Source organism: Dama dama, chromosome 3 (genome assembly GCF_033118175.1).
Source record: "Dama dama isolate Ldn47 chromosome 3, ASM3311817v1, whole genome shotgun sequence".
In the NCBI taxonomy this organism is placed as follows: domain Eukaryota; kingdom Metazoa; phylum Chordata; class Mammalia; order Artiodactyla; family Cervidae; genus Dama; species Dama dama.
This window is the reverse complement of record NC_083683.1, coordinates 63,864,189-63,884,991: the sequence shown is the minus strand read 5'-3', so window position 1 is coordinate 63,884,991 and position 20,803 is coordinate 63,864,189. Positions and strand designations below refer to the sequence as shown.

Here is a 20,803-nt window from a genome sequence, read left to right as displayed (position 1 = left end):
TGTTTTCCTTTTAATGTAATTCCTAATGTGATTTTCAATTCCTTTCTAATACCTGTCCTGGACTCTCAGACAATGAGAATAAAAATATAAAGACAATGTAAGATTTTTTGTAAATACATAAAAATTCAGTTTGTTCAGGCTCCTCTTTTTAAGTCAAGAAAATATAATGATACATTTAAAAAATATCCTTAATGAGGGTTGAAGCCTCATTAAGCCCCTTTTTTGCTCAAATGTCAGTTTACCTGAAACTATAATAATCCAAGCTGTATGCTCTAAGCATTACAATTGGTCAGTATTATGTTGGATGGAGGAATTCTTAGTAATAGACTGAATATCCATTCAGTTGGTCTCAGAGATTCATAGTGTTGGGTTCACTATTACTGGTGATAATAGTGGAACCTCATCTCATTTTAAGTGTCCTTTTGCAGCACTCCTTACTGCTGGGCTTGCAGTCTTCGCCTGGAAACTCCAAAGAAAGGCCATTTATGATCTCCTGAGGCTACGATTTACTGCAGTTAGAGTGTCCTTAAATTGTGATGTGTGCCCCATTTAGTGGTTCTGATTTTGCACTTTGACATGAACATGAATATACAACCAATATTCCTCCCCCTGAGTGAGGGTATGAGGGTAGGAACGCTAAAGGGGAGCATTTGGTGAAGACCTCAAGGGAGTGTTCTAGCCAGCCAGACTTTCCCTGTAGGTCAGGTCCTGGGCCTCTGTTGTGCAGACTTCTGGGTAGACTGTGAACAGGGCTATTTTATTGAACCTTTATTTTGTATAGTTATCAACAAACACTGAGGACACCCCAGTGCCAAGGTGTTGAGTGACTGCTTTGCATCACTCCAGTGTTAGAGTCTTGACTTCCATTATGCGACCCCATTCTCACAATTACTCGAGTTAAGTATCATTAATTCCAAAGAGGAGAAACTGAAACCCAGAAATTAAGCAAGTTGCCCAAGGACGTAGAACTAGTACGTATGGGCAGTGGCATTCTAATCTTGGTCTCTCTCCTGCATCATCAGGATCTTCCTTTTTATTTTATTTTTTATTAAATTTATTGATTTTTAATTGAAGGATTAATTGCTTTACAGAATTGTGTTGGTTTCTGCCAAACATCAACATGAGCCAGCCGTAGGTATACATATGTCCCCTCCCTCAGGACCTTTCTGACCCACCACATTGCCTCCTGGAGGCCTTATGGGTGCAGCTTTCATGGGTTTCCTCATCTGTTCACATGCTCTGTATCTTCTCTTCTGAATGAATCCAGCTGGGAAGTCTAAGTTTCCCAGGCCAGCTAAGTCAACATTCATATTAATTCAGCTCTCTCTCCTCTTTTTGCTACCTCTGTAGCATTACCATCAAAGTTAAGCATGTTGTTTTTAAAGCATATTATTTCCTTTTTTCCTCTCTAAGAACATATATTTCTAAGCCAAACTAATACACATCAATAGGTATGGGAAACCTCTCCTTTCATATCCCTCAACTGGATCAAAAAGAATCTCAGAATAGTTTGGTGTAAAGGTTGGGAAATCTTAGCTAAGTAGTCAGTTGTGACCAGGTTGAACCACGATTTCATCTTCTAAAGTGATTGGTCTCAGTTCTACTCTTGATGTACAAATAAAAGGCTGAATATCACAGTTATGAGAAGAGCAGAGATAAGCTTTGTCCTTAGCCTGCTTTCAGGTGAAATTTAATATTCAGTAAAATGAAGCCCTGGGAAAACACTGGAATATGTCTGATACTTAGGAGGAGTAGAGATAATGGTATCCCTCCAAGTACTTGAATTGAATTATAGGAGATGTATAATATTATATAAGTTACAGATGTACAATATAGTGGTTCACAGTTTTTAAAGGTTATATTCCACTTATATTTATTATATTTGCTATAATTATGCTCTCTGACTTTGCACTATACTATAAGGCTACAGCAACCAAAACAATATGGTGCTGGGAAAACTGGGCATGTAAAAAAATGAAATTAGAACACCCTATACATTGTCTAACATCATATACAAAAATACAATGGATTGAAGACCTAAATGTAAGACTGGATACCATCAAACTCCTAGGGGAACACATAGGCAGAACACTCTTTGACGAAAATCAGAGCAGTATATTTTTTTTGCAAAGTATTTGAAATGAACCTTTCACACTGTCCTGTTACTGCCTGCTTTGTCTGTCCCTCAGTAAATTTAAGCTTCGTGAAGGTAGAGAACATACTGAACTCAAACTTTTATTTCCCAGAGGCCATAACACAATGCCTTTCCCACAGCAATTGAGGAGTAACTTTTCACTAATGAATGAATGAATTACAGAAATTAAAGATGTCTTATATGGTCAGCATAAACCTTCCTTGAGTGGTGTTGAATCAATTTCCGTTATTGTTTTTAAAAATTATTTATTTATTTTTGGCTGCACTAGATCTCCATGGCTGTGCTTGGGCTTTCTCTAGGTGTGGTGAGTGGGGGCTACTCTCTGTTGCGGAGCATGGGCTTCTCATTGCAGTGGCTTCTCTTGTTGTGGAGCAGGGACTCTAGGCACGTGGGTTTCAGTAGCTGCAGGACACGGACTTGGTAGTTGTGGCCCACAGGCCCAGCCACTCCACGACATTCAGGATCCTCCTGGACCACGGATCTGCCTTGGCAGGTGGACTCCCAACCACTGGACCACCGAGGAAGTCCCTCAATTTCCGTTCTTTTGAGGCAAGAAAATACTTTTCTAGAAAATAGAAAATCTTGGGTTAGCTATGCATCTGAAGTTATGTGGACCTGGCTGCAGGGTTTTATGTGTATTTCCAGGATGGTACTCTGAAATAGGGCTTCACTTCAGCTAGGAATTAAATTTTTATATTAGATAAATTTTGAATTTGAAACTTTCTGGTTTGTAAATAAAACTGGTTATCCTTAAAATACTTCATCCAAGATATTTGAGCATGCTTGGGGGAAATATTAAGTGTGGTTTTGTTTTTGAAAATATCTGATTAAAAGCATGATTCTGAGAAAGCATAAGCAGGGACCATTGGGACGTAGAAGATGGTGCTGAGTGTGATTTGGTGTTGAAATTGCAAAGCCTCTCTGTTCCATGTGCAACAGAATTCTATCTCTGAGATAAACAAAATAGAAAAGCTACACTTAATTGTCTTCAAGGATATCTGTATTTAAGTAGACACATATGTTTTATGACTAAGAGAAACCATTCAAAAAGAAAACAAAATGGTCCAGTATATCATGTGATGTGTCAGATAATTGTAAGGTTCTTCCCTTCCTCTCTGTCTTGCTCATGAGGGAAAATGGTTATGACGATGTCTCCATGAGCTTATAGTTGTGTGGGCTCCTTCCTGGGTAATGAGTTGAAGGAACTATTTATTAAAGCCCTACTTTTAGTTAGGTCTGAGGAGAGAACTTATGGGCCTGGTCACAGTTTACTGTCCCTTTAGGAGATATGACTTTTCCTATGTTAGGAGTTGCTCATGGGCCTGCAGAAATTGTGGGCAGAGCAGAGAGAGGAGACTTCATGCCACCAGCGTGTGTGTATGTGTGTGTGTGTGTGCGCGTGCGCTAAGAAGTGTCTGACTCTTTGCGACCCCAGGAACTGTAGCCCGCCAGGCTCCTCTGTCCATGTGATTTCCCAGGTAAAAATACTGGAGGGGGTTGCCATTTCCTACTCCTGGGGATCTTCCTGACCTGGGAATCGAACCTGCATCTCCTGCATTGGTAGGTGGATTCTTCACCACTGTGCCACCTGGGAAGCCCATGCCACCAGACCACCACCCTTTCCATTAGCACAAATGCAGAGACGTACCAGACTTCCCAGGTGGCTCAGTGATAAAGAATCTGCCTGCAACACAGGAGACGTGGGTTGGATCCCTGGGTCGGGAAGATCCTCTGGAGAAGGACATGGCAACCCACTCCAGTATTCTTACCTAGGAAATCTCATAGTCAGAGATGCCTGGCGGGCTACAGTCCACGGGGTCACAAAAGGGTCAGACACAACTTAGCAACCAAACAACAACAACAGGAGACATACTATCTCCTGCCTGATGGAGGACAGCACTGGGCCTGATGTCTTGTACATCTCTTCTAACTCTCAAACACTTGTGAGCTTGAGCACAGCTGCCAGAGAGAAGTGAAGCGGGAGGATGAGTTCACGCCACCTCCCCAGAGTGGGTCAGCTCCTGTGCTCTCTGTCTCTCCGCTTCAGGTTTTCAGAGCTTTTTCTCTTGGTAATTGTCACTACTTGCTCTGTTCAATTCCCAAAGATAAACACATAGGCCCTTTTTCTTTTAAGATTTACCTGTTAAAAATAGTAGCATTAGGAAATCACAGGAACCCCGGGCCTGATTCCCTTCTGGAAGCCCTGGGGGACTTGGCTTTTATTTTTTAAAAATGTTGGACTTGCCTTTCCTGCTAACTTGTCTCCTTTCTCCATTAAAGGATTCATCTGCTCTCAAGAAAGCTTCCACTGCCAGCATGTAGGCCTGGAGATGCACAACTAGCTGAATGATCCCTACTTCCTTGTTTTGGTCTGGAGCTTGCATCTCTGGGGATGTACCATGGGTATTGGACTCTGAGACATTCAGAGTATTTCCTCAAGCGCTCATTTTCTTTGGCAAGCCAGTAATGGATTCTCATTCCAACGTGAAGTTTTTAGTTTTCCTAAATTCAGATTAAATCATAAGTGCTCTGGACTATGCCAAAGGCTGATTTGCCCAAACGTGAATTCACAGATATTATTTGATTATGAAAAATCACTCAGTTAGTGACGAGTGACGGTAAGTTGGGTTTGGGTGGAAATCTCACTAGCTAAGATCCTCCAGCTGAGTTCATGCTCGCATTGTTTCCTCTGCGAGTGGCCTTCAGATGACATCTTTATCTTTTGCTTTTGGAAAACAATATTCCAGACACGAATAAGAAAATATGAGTCATACAATAAATATAATGCTAGGGTTGTGCCATGACTGTTTTTAGAGCATTGTATTTTAGTGTTTAATTATCTGTTTGCTACAAAAGTTGGCAGTCTTGGCTTTCCTATCCCATGTAAACAAAATAATATTATTTAATTCCTTCATTATGTATTGCTTTAATAGTAGAAACTCTTAAATTTTTTTTGTGTGTGTCAACTTCTATGTAGTTTAGAATGAGAAATTTTCAAGAAAGTTTTTTTTTTAGAGTCAGTTTTTCCTTGTAATCTAAGTGCAATAAGATTTTGATCTTGAAGGTAAACAAGCCCCTGTCACTCACAGTAAGAAAAATGCTGTAACTGAAGAATTTCAGAGGCAGGCCTTTTTGTCAGCCATGACATATCTGGGTGAGCTGGCAGTCTGAGGTCTATACTCAAGCTTCGGCTGCCTAGAGATATGATTTCTTCAATTCACTGAGAGTTGAGTGAACTCAGGGATGTTGACTGCTGTTAACTGGTCAGTGTGGTCTCTCCTCGGTGGCAAAGTCTCTACATGAAGCCAAATGCAATCAAAAGTTTGTTTGGTGAACGTGTCTGAGTCAGAGGGTGTGGGATCGTCTGAGTGGTGGATGTCAGCAGGACCTAGATGTCTTCCTCTCTAGCCTGGAGGCAGTGTTATAGAGCAGCGTCCATTTCTCCTCCTCTTGGCTGGTGAGGCTGTCTTTCCTGCTGGCCCAGTGCTAAAACCTGAGCATGAGTAGCCTTTCATGTTAAAAGAGGACATAAACCCTCTGTGGTTTGAGCAAATGAGACTTCTGGGAAAGCCAGACCAAGTGTCCACTTCCCAGCTGGATTTTCTTTCTCCTTCCAGTTTTCTGCCTTTAACTATGGGCGTTCAATACCATCTTCACCCAGGGGCTTGTGTTGCCCTGTAAAAAAATTGGCTAACGTCAAAACATCAGATGGGCTTCCCCGGTGGCTCAGTGGTCAAGAATTTGCCTGCAGTGCAGTAGGCACAGGTTCCAGTCCCTGGGCTTGGAAGATCCTCTGGAGCAGGAAATGGCAACCCACTGCAATATGCTTGCCTGGAGAATCCCATGGACAGAGGAGCCTGGCAGGCCACAGTCCATGGGGTTGCAAAGAGTCAGACACGACTGAGGCTCTGGGCACGCATAGTTGATTTACAATGTTGTGCTAGTTTCTGGTGTAGAGCAAAGTAATTCACTTACACATACATACATATACTTTTCATATTGTTTTTCATTATGGTTTATTATAGAATGTTGAATATAGTTCCCCGTGCTATGCAGATGTGCCTTGTTGTTTATCTAGTTTATATGCAGTGGTTTGTATTTGTTAATCCTAAGCTCCCCATTTATCCCTCTTCCACCCCCTGTCTCTTTTGGAAACTGTTAAGTCTGTTTTCTGTATCTGTTAGCCTGTTTCTGTTTTGTAAATAAGTTCATTTGTGTCATGTTTTGAATCCCTCGTATTAGTGATATCATATGGTATTTGCCTTTTTCTGACTTCCTTCCCTTGTGGCTCAGCTGGTAAAAGAATCTGCCTGTGATGCGAGAGACCTGGGTTTGATCCCTGGGTTGGGAAGATCTCCTGGAGAAGGGAAAGGCTACCCACGCCAGTATTCTGGCCTGGAGAATTCCATGGACTGTATAGTCCATGGGGTCACAAAAAGTCGGACACGACTGAACGACTTACTTCACTTCACTTCTGACCTACTTCACTTAGTATGGTGATATCTAGGTCCATCTATATTGCCATAAAAGAATGTTATTTCATTCTTTCTTATGGCTGAGTAGTATTCTATTGTGTATATATACCACATCTTTCTTTATCCATTCATCTGTCCATTAGCAACCATTGTTTTTGATGCTCAGAATGTTCCAAATAGGTCAATAGTATCCTGTTGTGTGGCTTTCATGTCTTTTTGCCATGACTCAGTTGGTCTTGAAGCACCTCCTTTCTTCCTTTGTTCATCAAGATGTTTCTAAAGGAACCCTGGTTCCTTTTAGTGGGGAGTGAGTTTTAGAGACCAAATTCTGGATGCTAGGGTTATTCAGTGATGCTGGGTGGCTCTTAGTTCTAAACCTATTCAATGGCTTTATATGTATTTTTGAAAAGAAAAAAGATGAGTTCATACATTATTTCCATTTAAGATATACTGTTGCAGGATTTAAAAACTTAATTTCTTTGATTACACACTTTTATTTTTTGTTACATTGAAAACACCTTGGTTCCTTTTGGCATTAACATTATTTAGGTTATTCTATAGTGTACATAAGAATTAAAAAAACACCAATATTTTTAATAACAATAATGCTACAGAATGACATTTAAGATTTTTTTGTAGTTCTATTTGCTCTTAAAAGGTATACCACCATTCTACAAGCATACTACTATACTCTAAAAGCAACTTATTTTTTTCTGTGTTCCTCTGCCATCAAAAGGATATTGAGTTAGGTTCATGTGTTTCTATTCATTTGTAAATTTTAGAGTTTTCTTTTTGTTTGATTTATTAATATTATTACTATAATGAACTAATAATGCTGTTAATAATATTAATATTATTCCAGAGTCCAAACTACATAAGGTACATCCACAGAAATGTGTTTTCTGTTTCTCTCTCTTCTACATTGTTCTCTTCCATATAAATACTATTTAGTTTTTTTAATCCATCTATTGTGCCTTTTCTAAATATATATATACAAATATATATACAAATATCTTCGTATTTCCCTCCACATCCTTTCCTTTCTTATGACTCATTCACCTTTATGATTAATATCCATTGGAGAATGTCGGAATGCCCTAGTTTATGAATGACTTAAAAACAGCAGTAATTATTGCTAGTAGTTCTGACTACTGAAGTCTCTGGCTGGAGAGAAAAACCATGCTTTTAAGTGGGACAGTTTTATTTTTAATTCCACTCTTCCAAAAGAAACAGCCATTATTATAATAATATTATGTATTTAATTAACATACAACATATAAATAATATTAATACTACTAATAATGATAATACTTCTAACGTGCTTCCCATGCCCCTCTAAGATGCCAGGAAAGAGTTTAACACGATTTGGGATGAAGCTGGTGCTTCACCATCCACCAGTCACTCGCTGGTATTCTGCACCCGAGATTTGCTCCCTTTAGTGCTCCCTCCAGCGTCTCAGATCTTGGGAGAAGCACGGAGATCTCTGTCACTGCTCCTGGTCTCGGGAAGCCGTTGCTCATCCGCCCGCGCGCGCGGGCTGGGGGTGCTCCGCGGCTCCCGCACGCAGGTGCCGGGAGCCTGCCAGGGGCTGGGGCGCTAAGGCTGCCCCGCCTGCGCATGGTGATGCCGGGATTGGGGGCGGGAGCGCCGCCTCCGTCTCCCAGCACTGGATCGCTCCCGCCCTCCTCCCAGCCCCAAGCCCTCTCTAAGCCTCAGCCTGGCTGGCTCCGCACTGCAGATACCTGCCGGCCGCCCCACTCTCGGCGGCGCCCACGGTGCTCCGCGAGTCCTTCGATCCCCGAGCATTCTCGCTGCTTCCCAGGGACTCTCGTCTAAGCGATCTCACCAAGCCCCCGGCGCGCGCCAAGCCGCTACGCCAGCGGAGCGGCGGGGACCCAGGCGGAGCGCGGGATCCCAGGGCGCTCTCGGATGCGGCAGGACAAGCTGACCGGCTCCCTGAGACGTGGAGGGAGATGCCTGAAGCGGCAGGGTGGCGGCGGCGGCGGCGTGGGCACCATCCTGAGCAATGTGCTCAAGAAGCGCAGCTGCATTTCTCGGACCGCGCCCCGGCTGCTCTGCACCCTGGAGCCGGGTGAGGACCCGGGGCGGCAGAGGGGAGCACTGGAGAGTCGCGTGGCGCCCCCGGCGCTGGTGCCTCTGCCGTAGCTGGGACTCCGCTAGGCCCGGGAGCACCCGCCGCTGGGCGCAGGCGGGGCCGGGTCGGCCTGGGAGGGAAAAGCGAGGACCCAGGCCTGGCCCGGGCAGCGGCCTCCCTAGGCGCGGAGGAGGCTGCTCCCGCCGGCTGCCCGCGCGCCCCCGCCCCGCGGCCTGTGAGTGGTCCAGCCCTGGCTTGTTCCCCGAGCTGCCGGCTGGTGCTCCCGGCTGCCTGGGCTGTCAGAGGCCGTGCAACCAATTGTGGTTCGGACTCACAAGAAGCCACACCTTAAAGGAGGTGTGGGAGGCGGAGAAAGGCACAGGTTTGATACTTGGGGTCGGAGGGAAAGGTAGGGACCAAGAAGGAAAAAAAATCGAGTGCATTTTCTTGAGCGTCCCTGCTTCGTGAGTGCCGGGATAATATAACCAGGAGCCTCCGCGTGGAGAGCAGGCAGGAAATACTCCTGCAAAGTAGAGATCCTTTCTGGAGGTAAAGACCGAGTGAGCTGCCTGTGTTAGGCCAGGCCCTTTCTGCTGTCAGCCTGTGTTTACACATCCCTGCATCTCCAGGCTGCAGAACTCCGCGCCTGCTCCATCACCCGGCATTCCTCCCTGGGGGTTTTATGAGCCCAGCCCTAGCGTGCTCAGTCCCCTGGGCATAAGGCTTCGTGGTTAGGAGTGGCCACAGAGGGAGCCGGCTGTTCCCGGACCCGTGCTTAGCACCCACTTGTCCCCAGGGTGGCACCAGCTGGCTTCCAGGGGGTTTGTCCTCTCCTGAGCCCCCTCCTCCCTCCACTCCGTCTCCTTGCGCCTTGGGGGACCTGCTATCCCGAGGCTGCAGAGAGAATCAAGGCCCTGAGCCCCAAAGGGTGGAACGCGTCACTGCCTTTCCGAACCTCGTGGTTTCTTTGTTTTTCTCCCCAAGGAAGTGTCTAGTTACAGAGACTATAGTAGTTATTCACAGTCTTTCTTTAGCCTTAAAGAAAAAAAAAAAAAAAATCTCCTTCCCACGTTAAAAGTGTTTTGTGTTCCTGAATCCGGAATATCCAGTGATTAACAGATGAAACACAAACCTTCTCCCCTTCCTTGTTCAGTTAGAAGAAAAGAGGTAGAAATGACCTGATTTCAGCTTTTGCATGCAGGCGGCGAATGATCAATTCCGGTGAAATCCTGTGACTCATTTTTGATCGTGAGAAAATAGTTGTGGTTTTGACTAACCCCAGCCGGGTGTCAGCTCAGCGAGGCGATTGGCAAGATGCCCAGCAGGTACTTCTGATAAAGTCAAGGGAGCATATTCAGTCGTACAGGCAGGGAATCCAAGGATTTTAGATCGGTTGAGATAAGAGCATGGGACCGAATTTCCTGGTCTTTGTTATGTTATAAAGCAAACGTCATTACTAAACGCGCTTCCATTCAGCACCCTGCATCTGGACAGCAACCTCACCAAGAGGTTTTATCTTGTCTTAAAATCGTGGCTCCAGCTGGAGGCACTCTTATCTCCCGTTGTATCATTGCACACTGAGGCAAGACTTCATTTAAATCATCTCAGAGTAATGAGAATCCATCAAGATACATAATATACCTTCAAAGAAGAAAATCTTATCTATCTAAACCGTGTATGCTTTTGGCTGGGAAGCTCTGAAAAGAATTATCAGGGCACTGATTATAAAGCTTGACTTTAGAAATCTAGGACCAATCTCTTGAATACACAGTACTCTTCTAGGACTCCAAGAAGGGCATCTTCATACTGTCATGGACTTGGGTAAATCAGACACATCTCTTTTCAGCTTCTTGACTCCATATATGCTTTTAAAAAGACATGTCTACTTTAGCATTATAATTTTACAAATTCTGAAGTATCTTCCTATCTACATACCAGCTTCTAAAGAAAGATTGTTCCCTAAGTAGTGGAAGTTGTGGACAGGTTTCAGTATGCTTAATCTGCCATTCAACATCTTAGAAGCAAAAATGTCATCATAAATGACAATTGTAAATTGTAAAACAATGCTACTGACAATTTTTGGTGTATCTTGGTCCTTGAATTATTAAGTTTAAAGTGGGCTTAAAATGTCATTTTGAAATTATAAAAAAGGAATACCTAGCATTTTCAGATTTGTTTACATTATTTTTGACTTGTCCAGTGGGTGGGGTTGGACGTTTGGCTTGTCATAGGAAACCCATTATTTTTGATATAATTTACGTGGGAATAAAAATTGTCATGTAATTTCATCTCAATAATAAAAAAGTCCAATATGAATATTGCATATAGTCTTTATACATTTTCCTCTTTATTTGCTCCTATTCTGTAGATTTGAGATTTGAGTCAAAGAAGTTTATCTAAGGTTGTAGATAACTTGCAACTGGGGTTCAGTTCTATTCTTAGCTTGTAATCTAAATATACAAACATGTCTTTAATGAATAAGTCTATCATTACAATTTTAAAATATGGATTATTTCACAAGTGGGAAGGCAATGACATTATTTTTTTATACCTTTTGATATTTCACTGAATTTTCCTTAATAGAATTAGCCAATGCAACTGTCCTAAAAAACAAATTCTGTAAGTAAAGAATTCTCTTCCCATGTTTCATAAATGTTAATTATACTGTACTAAGTGATTTACAGTTAATCATTGCAACAACTAACTGAGATAGGCTTTATCCTCATTTGAAGGATGGAGAATTGAAACTCAGGTTAAATACTTTGTTTGACTGTAGGAACCAATGCTGAGTGGAAGTCTGTGTGACTGCAAGCCCATGTGTCACTTTTTGTGTTTGCACCATTCTATGGATAAGTTCCATTTTATTACCATAGGATGTTTTTCTATTTTAATAATTAATATTCTTTTCCTTTTAACAAAATTGACAATTAACAAGATTGTAATCTAGTTAAAAAATGAGTGTTTTAAAAATTTTATGATGACCCAGTAGTATAAGGTTAATTTTTACTTTTATTTTTGATATAGTGTATTTTCTCCCTAGATAACTGCTATTTATGTCTTTTTATTTTAGGAGTTGACACAAAGTTGAAGTTCACTCTTGAGCCATCTTTAGGTCAAAATGGTTTTCAGCAGGTAATTTTATTTTTAGTTTCAAAAATACCTTTATTTGGGGGTAACGACAAGGTACACTGAGATATATTCTCAGAGTGGGAAGATTAGCATGTGCTTGGATATGCATAAGATGAGTCAGGTTTTAAAATTATGGATGAAATAGCTTGCGAAGCTATAAGTGGCCTGGATTTATACTTGCAGTGAAAAATTTTGTACTTTCTTTTAATGGTTCAAGTGTGGGAAAAAAATTTGAAAACCAACTGCTGTTGTTCTGAATCTGTAACACACGTTTTGATTTCTCAGTCAGAGCTTCCCAACCCTTGTGTGCATGGGTTGCAAGTGGATAACAGGTGTGTTAAGGGGTCCTAAGTGGAGGAACTTAGACCAGACATAGCTGGCTGAAGGAAGCTCGGAGTGTTTACCCCAGTGTTCTGTATAAATATTATCATATTCTACAAATGTCAAGATGGAGAAATGGTTGAAAAGTGCTTAACCAGGTCAATATTATCACTTTGATAGTGTTTCTTCTTTATTTCTAGTGGTACGATGCTCTAAAGGCAGTTGCCAGACTGTCGACAGGAATACCAAAGGAATGGAGGAGAAAGGTGAGGAGGATTTGTATGGCTAAAATGCAAAAGGACCATCACTCTGTCTCTCTTTAAAGTGTCTGGAATGTCAAAAAAGAATATTCTAGATTTAGTCATTTGAAATCTGTCCCTCTTCATTATTCATTAATTCAATAAGTATTTATGGATTATTCTGTGCGAGATACTTTCTGTAGGTACTGGGGATACAGCAGTGGGAAAAAACCCCAACAGGCCAAAATTTTTACCCTCGTAGAGTTTATTATGAATATAATATAAAGTATTTCAGATGATGCTAAGTGCCGTACATAAAAATAAAGCAAAGAAAGAAGTAAGGAGAGTGTAGGGAAATGGAGATAAGGAGGTAGCATTTTTAAATGGCAAGGTAACATTTGAATAGGGCCCTTAAAGAAGTGAGCAGGTGGCCATGTAGCCGCCTTGTGGAAAGTACTCCAAACAGAAAACACGCTCAGGTGGGAGCATCTCAGGAGTATCCAAGCAGAAGTAAGAGGCCAGGGTGGCTGAAGCCCAGTGGACAAAGGGGAAAGCAGTGTGTGTGTAGGGGTCACAGTGGTAACGTGGTGACCTGAGGGGAATGGCAGATCTTGTGGGACCTTACAGGCCATAGGAGGACTTTTGCCCAGTGTGAGATGAGAAAGCATTGGAAAGTTTTGAGCAGGGGGATAACATGGTAGACTTATATTTTAAATGGACCATTCTGACTGCTAGCTTGCGAATGTGCGGGACAAGAGCAACAGCAGAGAGAAAGAGCAGTGGGAAGCTTGCAGTAATTCAGGCAAGAAATAGATCAGGATTTTGGTAGTGGAGATGGAGAGAAGGGATAAGATTCTAGATATATTTTGAAGGCTGAGTTGACTTGAATTCCTGCCAGATTGAATATAAAGTGTAAGAGCAATGTCAACAAAAACTTCAGGATTGACTTGAGCTTCTGAAAGGGTAGAGTTACTATTTTCCCAGAGGGGACAAGCATGTGTATGTGTGTGTCTATATAGTTGGGGGTGACGCTTGGTTAGATGATTGGTTTTGGATATGTTAAGGTTATGATACCTGTTAGATATCTAAATTGAAGATATCAAGTGTATATTTGCACATACGATTGATGCTTAGGAGAGAGGTCTGGCTAGAGGTATTAATCAGTGTTAGTCCTGCTAAGTTATGTTCAAAAAGTCAACACTGGACTATTGATAGTTGTTGACCTGTTGATAGTCAAAATGTCAGCTATTTATTTGTAAACCTAGTTTCTCCCCCCTTTAAAAAATTTTTATTGAAGTATAGTTGATTTACAATGTTGTATTAATTTCCACTGTACAGCAGAGTGATGTGATTCAGTTATATATTTTTTCTTCATATTCTTTTCCACTCTGGTTTATCAGGGAATATTGAGTTGCCCTTGTCTAGAATAATGAATATAGTTCCCTGTGCTACACAGTAGGACCTTGTTTATCCATTCTACGTATAATATTTTGCATCTGCTAATCCCAAACTTATCCGTCCTTGCCCCTTCCCCGTTTGGCAACCACAATTCCCCTTTCTTTTTTAAAACTTAATTTTTATTATATATTGGAGTATAGTTGATGTACAGTGCTGTATTAGCTTCATGTGTAAAGCAAAGGGATTCAGTTGTACATATACACACATCCATTCCATTGCAGATTCTCTTTCCGTGTAGATCCGCCACAGACTATGCGCAGAATTCCCTGTGCTGTGTAGTAGGCCCTTGTTGGTTGTCGGTTTTATATATAGTGCTGTGTACATGTTAACCCCCCACATTTCCCCCTCGGTAACCCTAAGTTCGCTTTCAAAGCCTGTGAACCTCATTTCTAAGTAAACTTGTTTCTATTATAAGCTAATCTTAAGACTCCTAGAATTTGAACATTGAGGGTTCTTCAAAGTGCACATGAAAAATGGCATTATGAAGCAACTTTTCTGGATAAGGTCATGCAAGGAGTCAAGGTATCCAGTGATTCCTTTAAAAAAATTATTCTTTATGGGAACCCATCAATCAGTTTTCTTGTGTGTGTTAGAGAGGGATGGTTCAAATGCAGAGGCGAAACAGGCCCATTCTCCATGGAGCTGCAAAGAGTCAGACATGACTGAGCGCGCACACATGCGTGTGTATGTGCAGACACATACACATACACAAACAAAAACACACTCCACCCCCCTCTCTCCCCATGGGTGACCAAGGAGCTCTTGCCCAAGTGTAGAGAGTAATCCGGAGTCTAGTATAACAAGCTCGTAAGATGCTTTGGAATAGGGAATGGCTACCCAGTCCAATAAACAATAGAATGGGAAAGACTAGAGATCTCTTTAAGAAAATTAGAGATACCAAGGGAACTTTTCATGCAAAGATGGACACAATAAAGGACAGAAATGGTATGGACCTAACAGAAGCAGAAAATGTTAAGAAGAGGTGGCAAGAATACACAGAAGAACTGTACAAAAAAGATCTTCACGGCCCAGATAATCACGATGGTGTGATCACTCACCTAGAGCCAGACATCCTGGAATGTGAAGTCAAGTGGGCCTTAGAAAGCACTTGGAGCTAGTGGAGATGATGAACAAAGCTAGTGGAGATGATGGAATTCCAGTTGAGCTATTTCAAATCCTGAAAGATGATGCTGTGAAAGTGCTGCACTCAATATGCCAGCAAATTTGGAAAACTCAGCAGTGGCCACAGGACTGGAAAAGGTCAGTTTTCATTCTAATCCCAAAGAAGGCAATGCCAAAGAATGCTCAAACTACCGCACAATTGCACTCATCTCACACATTGGTAAAGTAATGCTTAAAATTCTCCAATCCAGGCTTCAACAGTACGGGAACCGTGAACTTCCAGATGTTCAAGCTGGTTTTAGAAAAGGCAGAGGAACCAGAGATCAAATTGCTAACATCTGCTGGATCATTGAAAAAGCAAGAGAATTCCAGAAAAACATCTGCTTTATTGACTATGCCAAATCCTTTGACTGTGTGGATCACAATAAACTGTGGAAAATTCTGAAAGAGATGGGAATACCAGACCACCTGACCTGCCTCTTGAGAAACCTGTATGCAGGTCAGGAAGCAACAGTTCAAACTGGACATGGAACAACATACTGGTTCCAAATGGGGAAAGGAGTGCATCAGGATTGTATATTGTCAGCCTGCTTATTTAACTTACATGCAGAGTACATCATGAGAAATGTTGGGCTGGAGGAAGCACAAGCTGGAATCAAGATTGCCGGTTGAAATATCAATAACCTCAGATATGCAGATGACACCACCCTTATGGCAGAAAGCGAAGAAGAACTAAAGAGCCTCTTGATGAAAGTGAAAGAGGAGAGTGAAAAAGTTGGCTTAAAACTCAACATTCAGAAAACAAAGATCATGGCATCTGGTTCCATCACCTCATGGCAAATAGATGGGGAAACAGTGGAAACAGTGACAGACTTTATTTTTTGGGGCTCCAAAATCACTGCAGATGGTGACTGCAGCCATGAAATTAAAAGACGCTTGCTCCTTGGAAGAAAAGCTATGACCAACCTAGACAGCATATTAAAATGCAGAGACATTACCTTGCCAACAATGGTCCGTCTAGTCAAAGCTATAGTTTTTCCTGTAGTCATGTATGGATGTGAGAGTTGGGCTATAAAGAAAGCTGAGCACCGAAGAATTGATGCTTTTGAACTATGGTGTTGGAGAAGACTCTTGTGAGTCCCTTGGACTGCAAGGAGATCCAACCAGTCCATCCTAAAGGAAATCCATCCTGAATATTCATTGGAAGGACTGATGCAGAAGCTCCAATACTTGGGTCACCTGATGTGAAGAACTGACTCATTTGAAAAGACTCTGATCCTGGGAAAGATTGAAGGTGGGAGGAGAAGGGGACGACAGAGGATGAGATAGTTGGATGCCATCACCAACTCAACGAACATGAGTTTGAGTGAACTCCAGGATTTGGTGATGGACAGGGTGGCCTTGGGTGCTGCGGTCCATGGGGTCACAAAGAGTCACACAAGACTGAGTGACTGAACTGAACTGAAGCCACTCCAGTAATCTTGCATGGAAAATCCTATGGGCAGAGGAGGCGTGCCGGCTACAGATTATGGGGTTTCAAAAGAGTCAAGCGTTACTGAGAAACTAAACAACAACAGCAAAGATAATCTAGCTATTCTACTAGTACTGAAATAAAATTTGATATGTTTTTGTTTTCTTAACAATATCTTTAATGGCTGGATTGTTACTTGGTACATAGTAGGAACTCAATAAATATTAGTTGAAAGAATAAATAAAAGTCCATAATTGGTACAATTTAGTACATCAGACTTTTCAATGAGGTTCTTAGTTTTCTACATGTCGCTATATCTCTTCTAGTAACAGTTTTCATTTTCTTGTTGGATGCAATCAGTATTGCCTAATAAAGAAAGATGAAATTATGCATTTTACTTTAGCATTCTTCTTTATTACTATTTTAGGTTTGGTTGACCTTGGCAGATCATTATTTGCACAGTATAGCCATTGACTGGGACAAAACCATGCGTTTCACTTTCAATGAGAGGAGTAATCCTGATGATGACTCGATGGGAATTCAGATAGTTAAGGTAATACCTCTGAGTTTGGCTTATTGTCTTAACTTGGAAGATTTCTAAGAACCAGATGTGTCCTGGACAGAGGATCAAGCCTTATGGTTTGAATGTCTGTGTACTTCCTGCTATTAATGTCATTAGTTAACAGCTTTTTAAAATGGGGAATTTGTCGATGCCTTGTCTGTGTACATCTGCATGTTGCTAGTAAGAAAAAAATGTTTCCATTCATATTCAACTTATTTTGCGTGCATGATAGGAAATGGAATTTCCTTTTTTGTTTAGCATGGGTCAGTGCTTTTAACTGGATTTTTACATCAAAGTCACTGAGAAATTTAGTTAAGCCTATTTCATATTAGAATAATTGGGCAGTTATTAGGATTTTGATAATTTCTTAACTGTCATTTTATGAAGATAGTTAAATTGACTGATGGGTTTACTTTACACCAGATGGTTGAATGTTCAGGCCAGCTGTGGAGGCAGCCGAGGTTCACCTACCTGGATTATTACAGTTGATTAGAGCCTGGCACCAAAAGCCAAGGATATTGTTTTGATTTAATCCCATTATTCTTCTCTTGCATAAGCCTCTAGGGCATGCTTTTTATTTTATATGAGTACATTACCTGTGATGCTAAGCTGAGGTTTTAAAAGGAAAGTTGTTTCATGCAGAGTTTGGTCACCAGAAGTTGGCTAATGTTTTGACAGATTTGAAAATATTTTTTTTCAGGAGCAAGTACTAACTAAAAAGAGCTATATTTTGATCTTACTTGTGTTTCAGACAAGTTTCAAAAAAATGAAATTTTATACTGTAATATGCTTGAAAAGCCCCTGCATTATGCACATTTGAGCTGTTTGTTTGTAGTTTCAGTATGTGTTCCCTAGAGATGAAGTATTCCATATTTGAAATACTTTCTTTCTATTTAAGTGGTGAGTTAAGGCAATGCATGTCTTGTAAGAATCATGTTATTAAGAGAATCTTTTTTTCTCGTTGAAATGAATATGTCACTAAAGTGAGTATGTCCTGAAAATCATAGTCTCTGCTGATAATTATAGGTATTGCCTTCATTATATATTAAAGCACAGCAAATGTTTCTGTCCTTTTATACATATTTATAAAACAAATTGGACAGAATGATTTTTCTGTGTCTTTTTGGTACTGGTTGCATTTTGCTCCTGAATACTCTTTGGAGTTTTGATAGCTAAATATTTATATATATACATATACATATCTTTTTTTTGTAGACAGAAACAATGTTAGCATCTATCATACATGTGTTGAAATGACTTGTTTTATTTGAGATGTATCATTAAAATAAACTGTCAATTTATTTGAAAGCCTGATGTTATATTTGTTAATTCTGAGGGTCTTTTTGTGTTAACTCTGGCAATACTTTTGGTAGAAAATTTGCCTGACTGAAATTCCCCTCGAAAATGCCTCAGCATATTAGAAAACTAAAAGATACAAGCTTTGGTCCATGTATATAAGTTGCTTATATATTTTAAAAACTAAAATCCATTTTGATAATCTGACTTAATGCCGAGACAAAGAAAAAAATGAAAGTTTTTTTTTTTCTTTTAGAGAGAGTATAAGGAGTTATTTTAAAAAATATTGTTTTCCCTCTCGTTTTAGGATCTTCACCGCACAGGCTGCAGTTCGTACTGTGGCCAGGAGGCCGAGCAGGACAGGGTCGTATTGAAGCGTGTCCTTCTGGCTTATGCCCGATGGAACAAGAATGTCGGGTATTGCCAAGGCTTTAACATCCTGGCTGCACTGATTCTGGAAGTAGTGGAAGGCAATGAAGGCGATGCTCTGAAAGTGAGTATCAGACTCTGAAGAAGGCAACTGAAATTCTTCAGAGAGTGAAATACTGGAACTGAGGTTTCTCTTCCCTGATGCCCCACCTCCTTCCAAAGTATTTACTGTATCTTTCTGATTATCCATGATTTCCCCAGGTTAAAGCCTGGTCATAGGACAAACTTCTGTAGCTGCCAAATTTGAGGAGAATGATTATGTTTTTAACTCCCTTATGAGACATATAAGGACATATATATGTGTGTGTGTGTGTGTTAGTTGGTTAGTTGTGTCCGACTCTCTGCAACCCCATAGACTGTAGCCCACTAGGCTCCTCTGTCCACGGGATTCTCCAGACAAGAATACTGGAGTGGGTTGCCATTTCCGTCTCTAGGACACACACACACACACACACACACACACACACACACACACACACACACACACACACACACACGGCTTTCTGAGGATGAGGGTGGGGGAACGGATCTTTCTTTCTCTCTCTCTCTCTGCTGTGCCGCATGTGGGATCTTACTTCCCCAACCAGGTACTGAATCCACGTTCCCTGTGTTGGGAGCTCGGAGTCTTTACACTGGACTACCAGAGAAATCCCTGAGACATCATATTTTTAAACCAAATTCAGTACTACTTATATTGATGACCCAGTGCTGCATAGCAAATCCGTTGCTTCAAACAGCAAATGTGTATGACCTCCCAGTTTCTCTGAGTCAGGAATCTGGGCACAGCTTAGCTGGCTCAGAGTCACATGATCGTGGCATTCAAACTCTCAGCTAGGGCTTTAGTCTCCTCCGAAGGCTCAGTTGAGTGGGAAGAGCACTGGCTTCCAAGTTCATTCGCGTGATCCTTGGGAAGGTTTCACTCCCCACAGACTTCTGGACTGAGGGTCTCAGTTTTTTGCTGGATGTTGTTCTCTGCTCTGGGGGCCTTTCCATTGTGCTGCATGGTGGCTGGCATTCCTTAGAGTGAGCAAGAGAGTAAAAGAGAACAGGTCAGAGGAGACTATGTTACAGATCTGCAGCCTAGTGTTAGAAGTGACATTCCATCATTTTTGCCATGTTTTATTTTTTTTAATCTATTTTTAATTGGCGAATAATTGCTTTACAACGATGTGTTGGTTTCTGCCATACATGGGTCAGCATAAGCATACACACGTCCCCTTCTCCTTGCACCTCCTTCCCACCTCCCACCCCACCCACCCCTCCTGGTTGGCACAGAGCACCAGGTGGAGCTGCCTGTCTCACACAGAAACTTCTGCCATGTTTTATTTATTAGAAGCCAGTCGCTAGGTCCAGCTCCTGTTTAAGGGGCAGGGCTTATACAAGAGTGTGACTGCCAGCAGGTGTAGATTCTGGGGGGTCATGCTCTAAATTGCTGTTGGGGTCCTTTAATGGACCAGAACCTTGTGGTGCGGAGTCGACGATAAGAAAGTGAAAGAGAGAGAGAGAGAGAGACAAAAAAGACCCAGGGACCTAAGCTCTGATGGAGCAAAGGTGCTTTAATGATTTTCCTATGAGTATATCTAGGCTGCAGTACAAGAAACTTCTTTCGGGAATGATAGAGATCAGAAAACCAAATGTACAGCAACCGTTACCAAGGGAACAAGGGGTAATGTTAGTCACAAGGTCAGGAGACAATCCATATCTCAAGAAAGGGGAAGGAGATTAAGCTGTTTTGTCCTAAGGAGAATGTTTACTAAAGGAGACTCATGCTTGCCTCACACAATGACCTCAGTCCCTGGGAGCAGTGTGCTGTTCCGCTTGAAGAGGGACAAAGGACTCATGAGAGACAGCATGTAGGAATCCTCCCGTCAAACATTCCCTGACAATTCTCCCTTATTTATTTATAATATTTGTAAGAAGAGTTCTGACCATCAGAGTTTGTTTAGTTTTGACAATCTTTGCATGAAGGCAACGGTAGACAACAAATATAATTGTTAAGACAATCACCAAAATTATGGTTCCAGATCCAATGCTATGAGTAAGACTTTGAA

At 41.5% G+C, this 20,803-nt stretch overlaps 1 protein-coding gene across 3 annotated transcripts in view; it reads left to right on the top strand.

Annotated features, from left to right (window-relative positions):
* The window catches only part of TBC1D30 (TBC1 domain family member 30), a 104,375-nt gene that overhangs the window by 43,562 nt on the left and 40,010 nt on the right, over positions 1–20,803 (top strand). For 2 of the 3 annotated variants that reach the window (XM_061130766.1, XM_061130757.1), the window contains exons 3-6: positions 11,796–11,857; positions 12,376–12,441; positions 16,893–17,018; positions 18,631–18,816. In XM_061130766.1, coding sequence (XP_060986749.1) covers positions 11,796–11,857; positions 12,376–12,441; positions 16,893–17,018; positions 18,631–18,816 — 440 coding nt within the window. Of the gene's footprint in view, positions 1–8,428; positions 8,723–11,795; positions 11,858–12,375; positions 12,442–16,892; positions 17,019–18,630; positions 18,817–20,803 lie in introns of those variants that run through there. The other variant, XM_061130776.1, reaches the window with a different exon arrangement.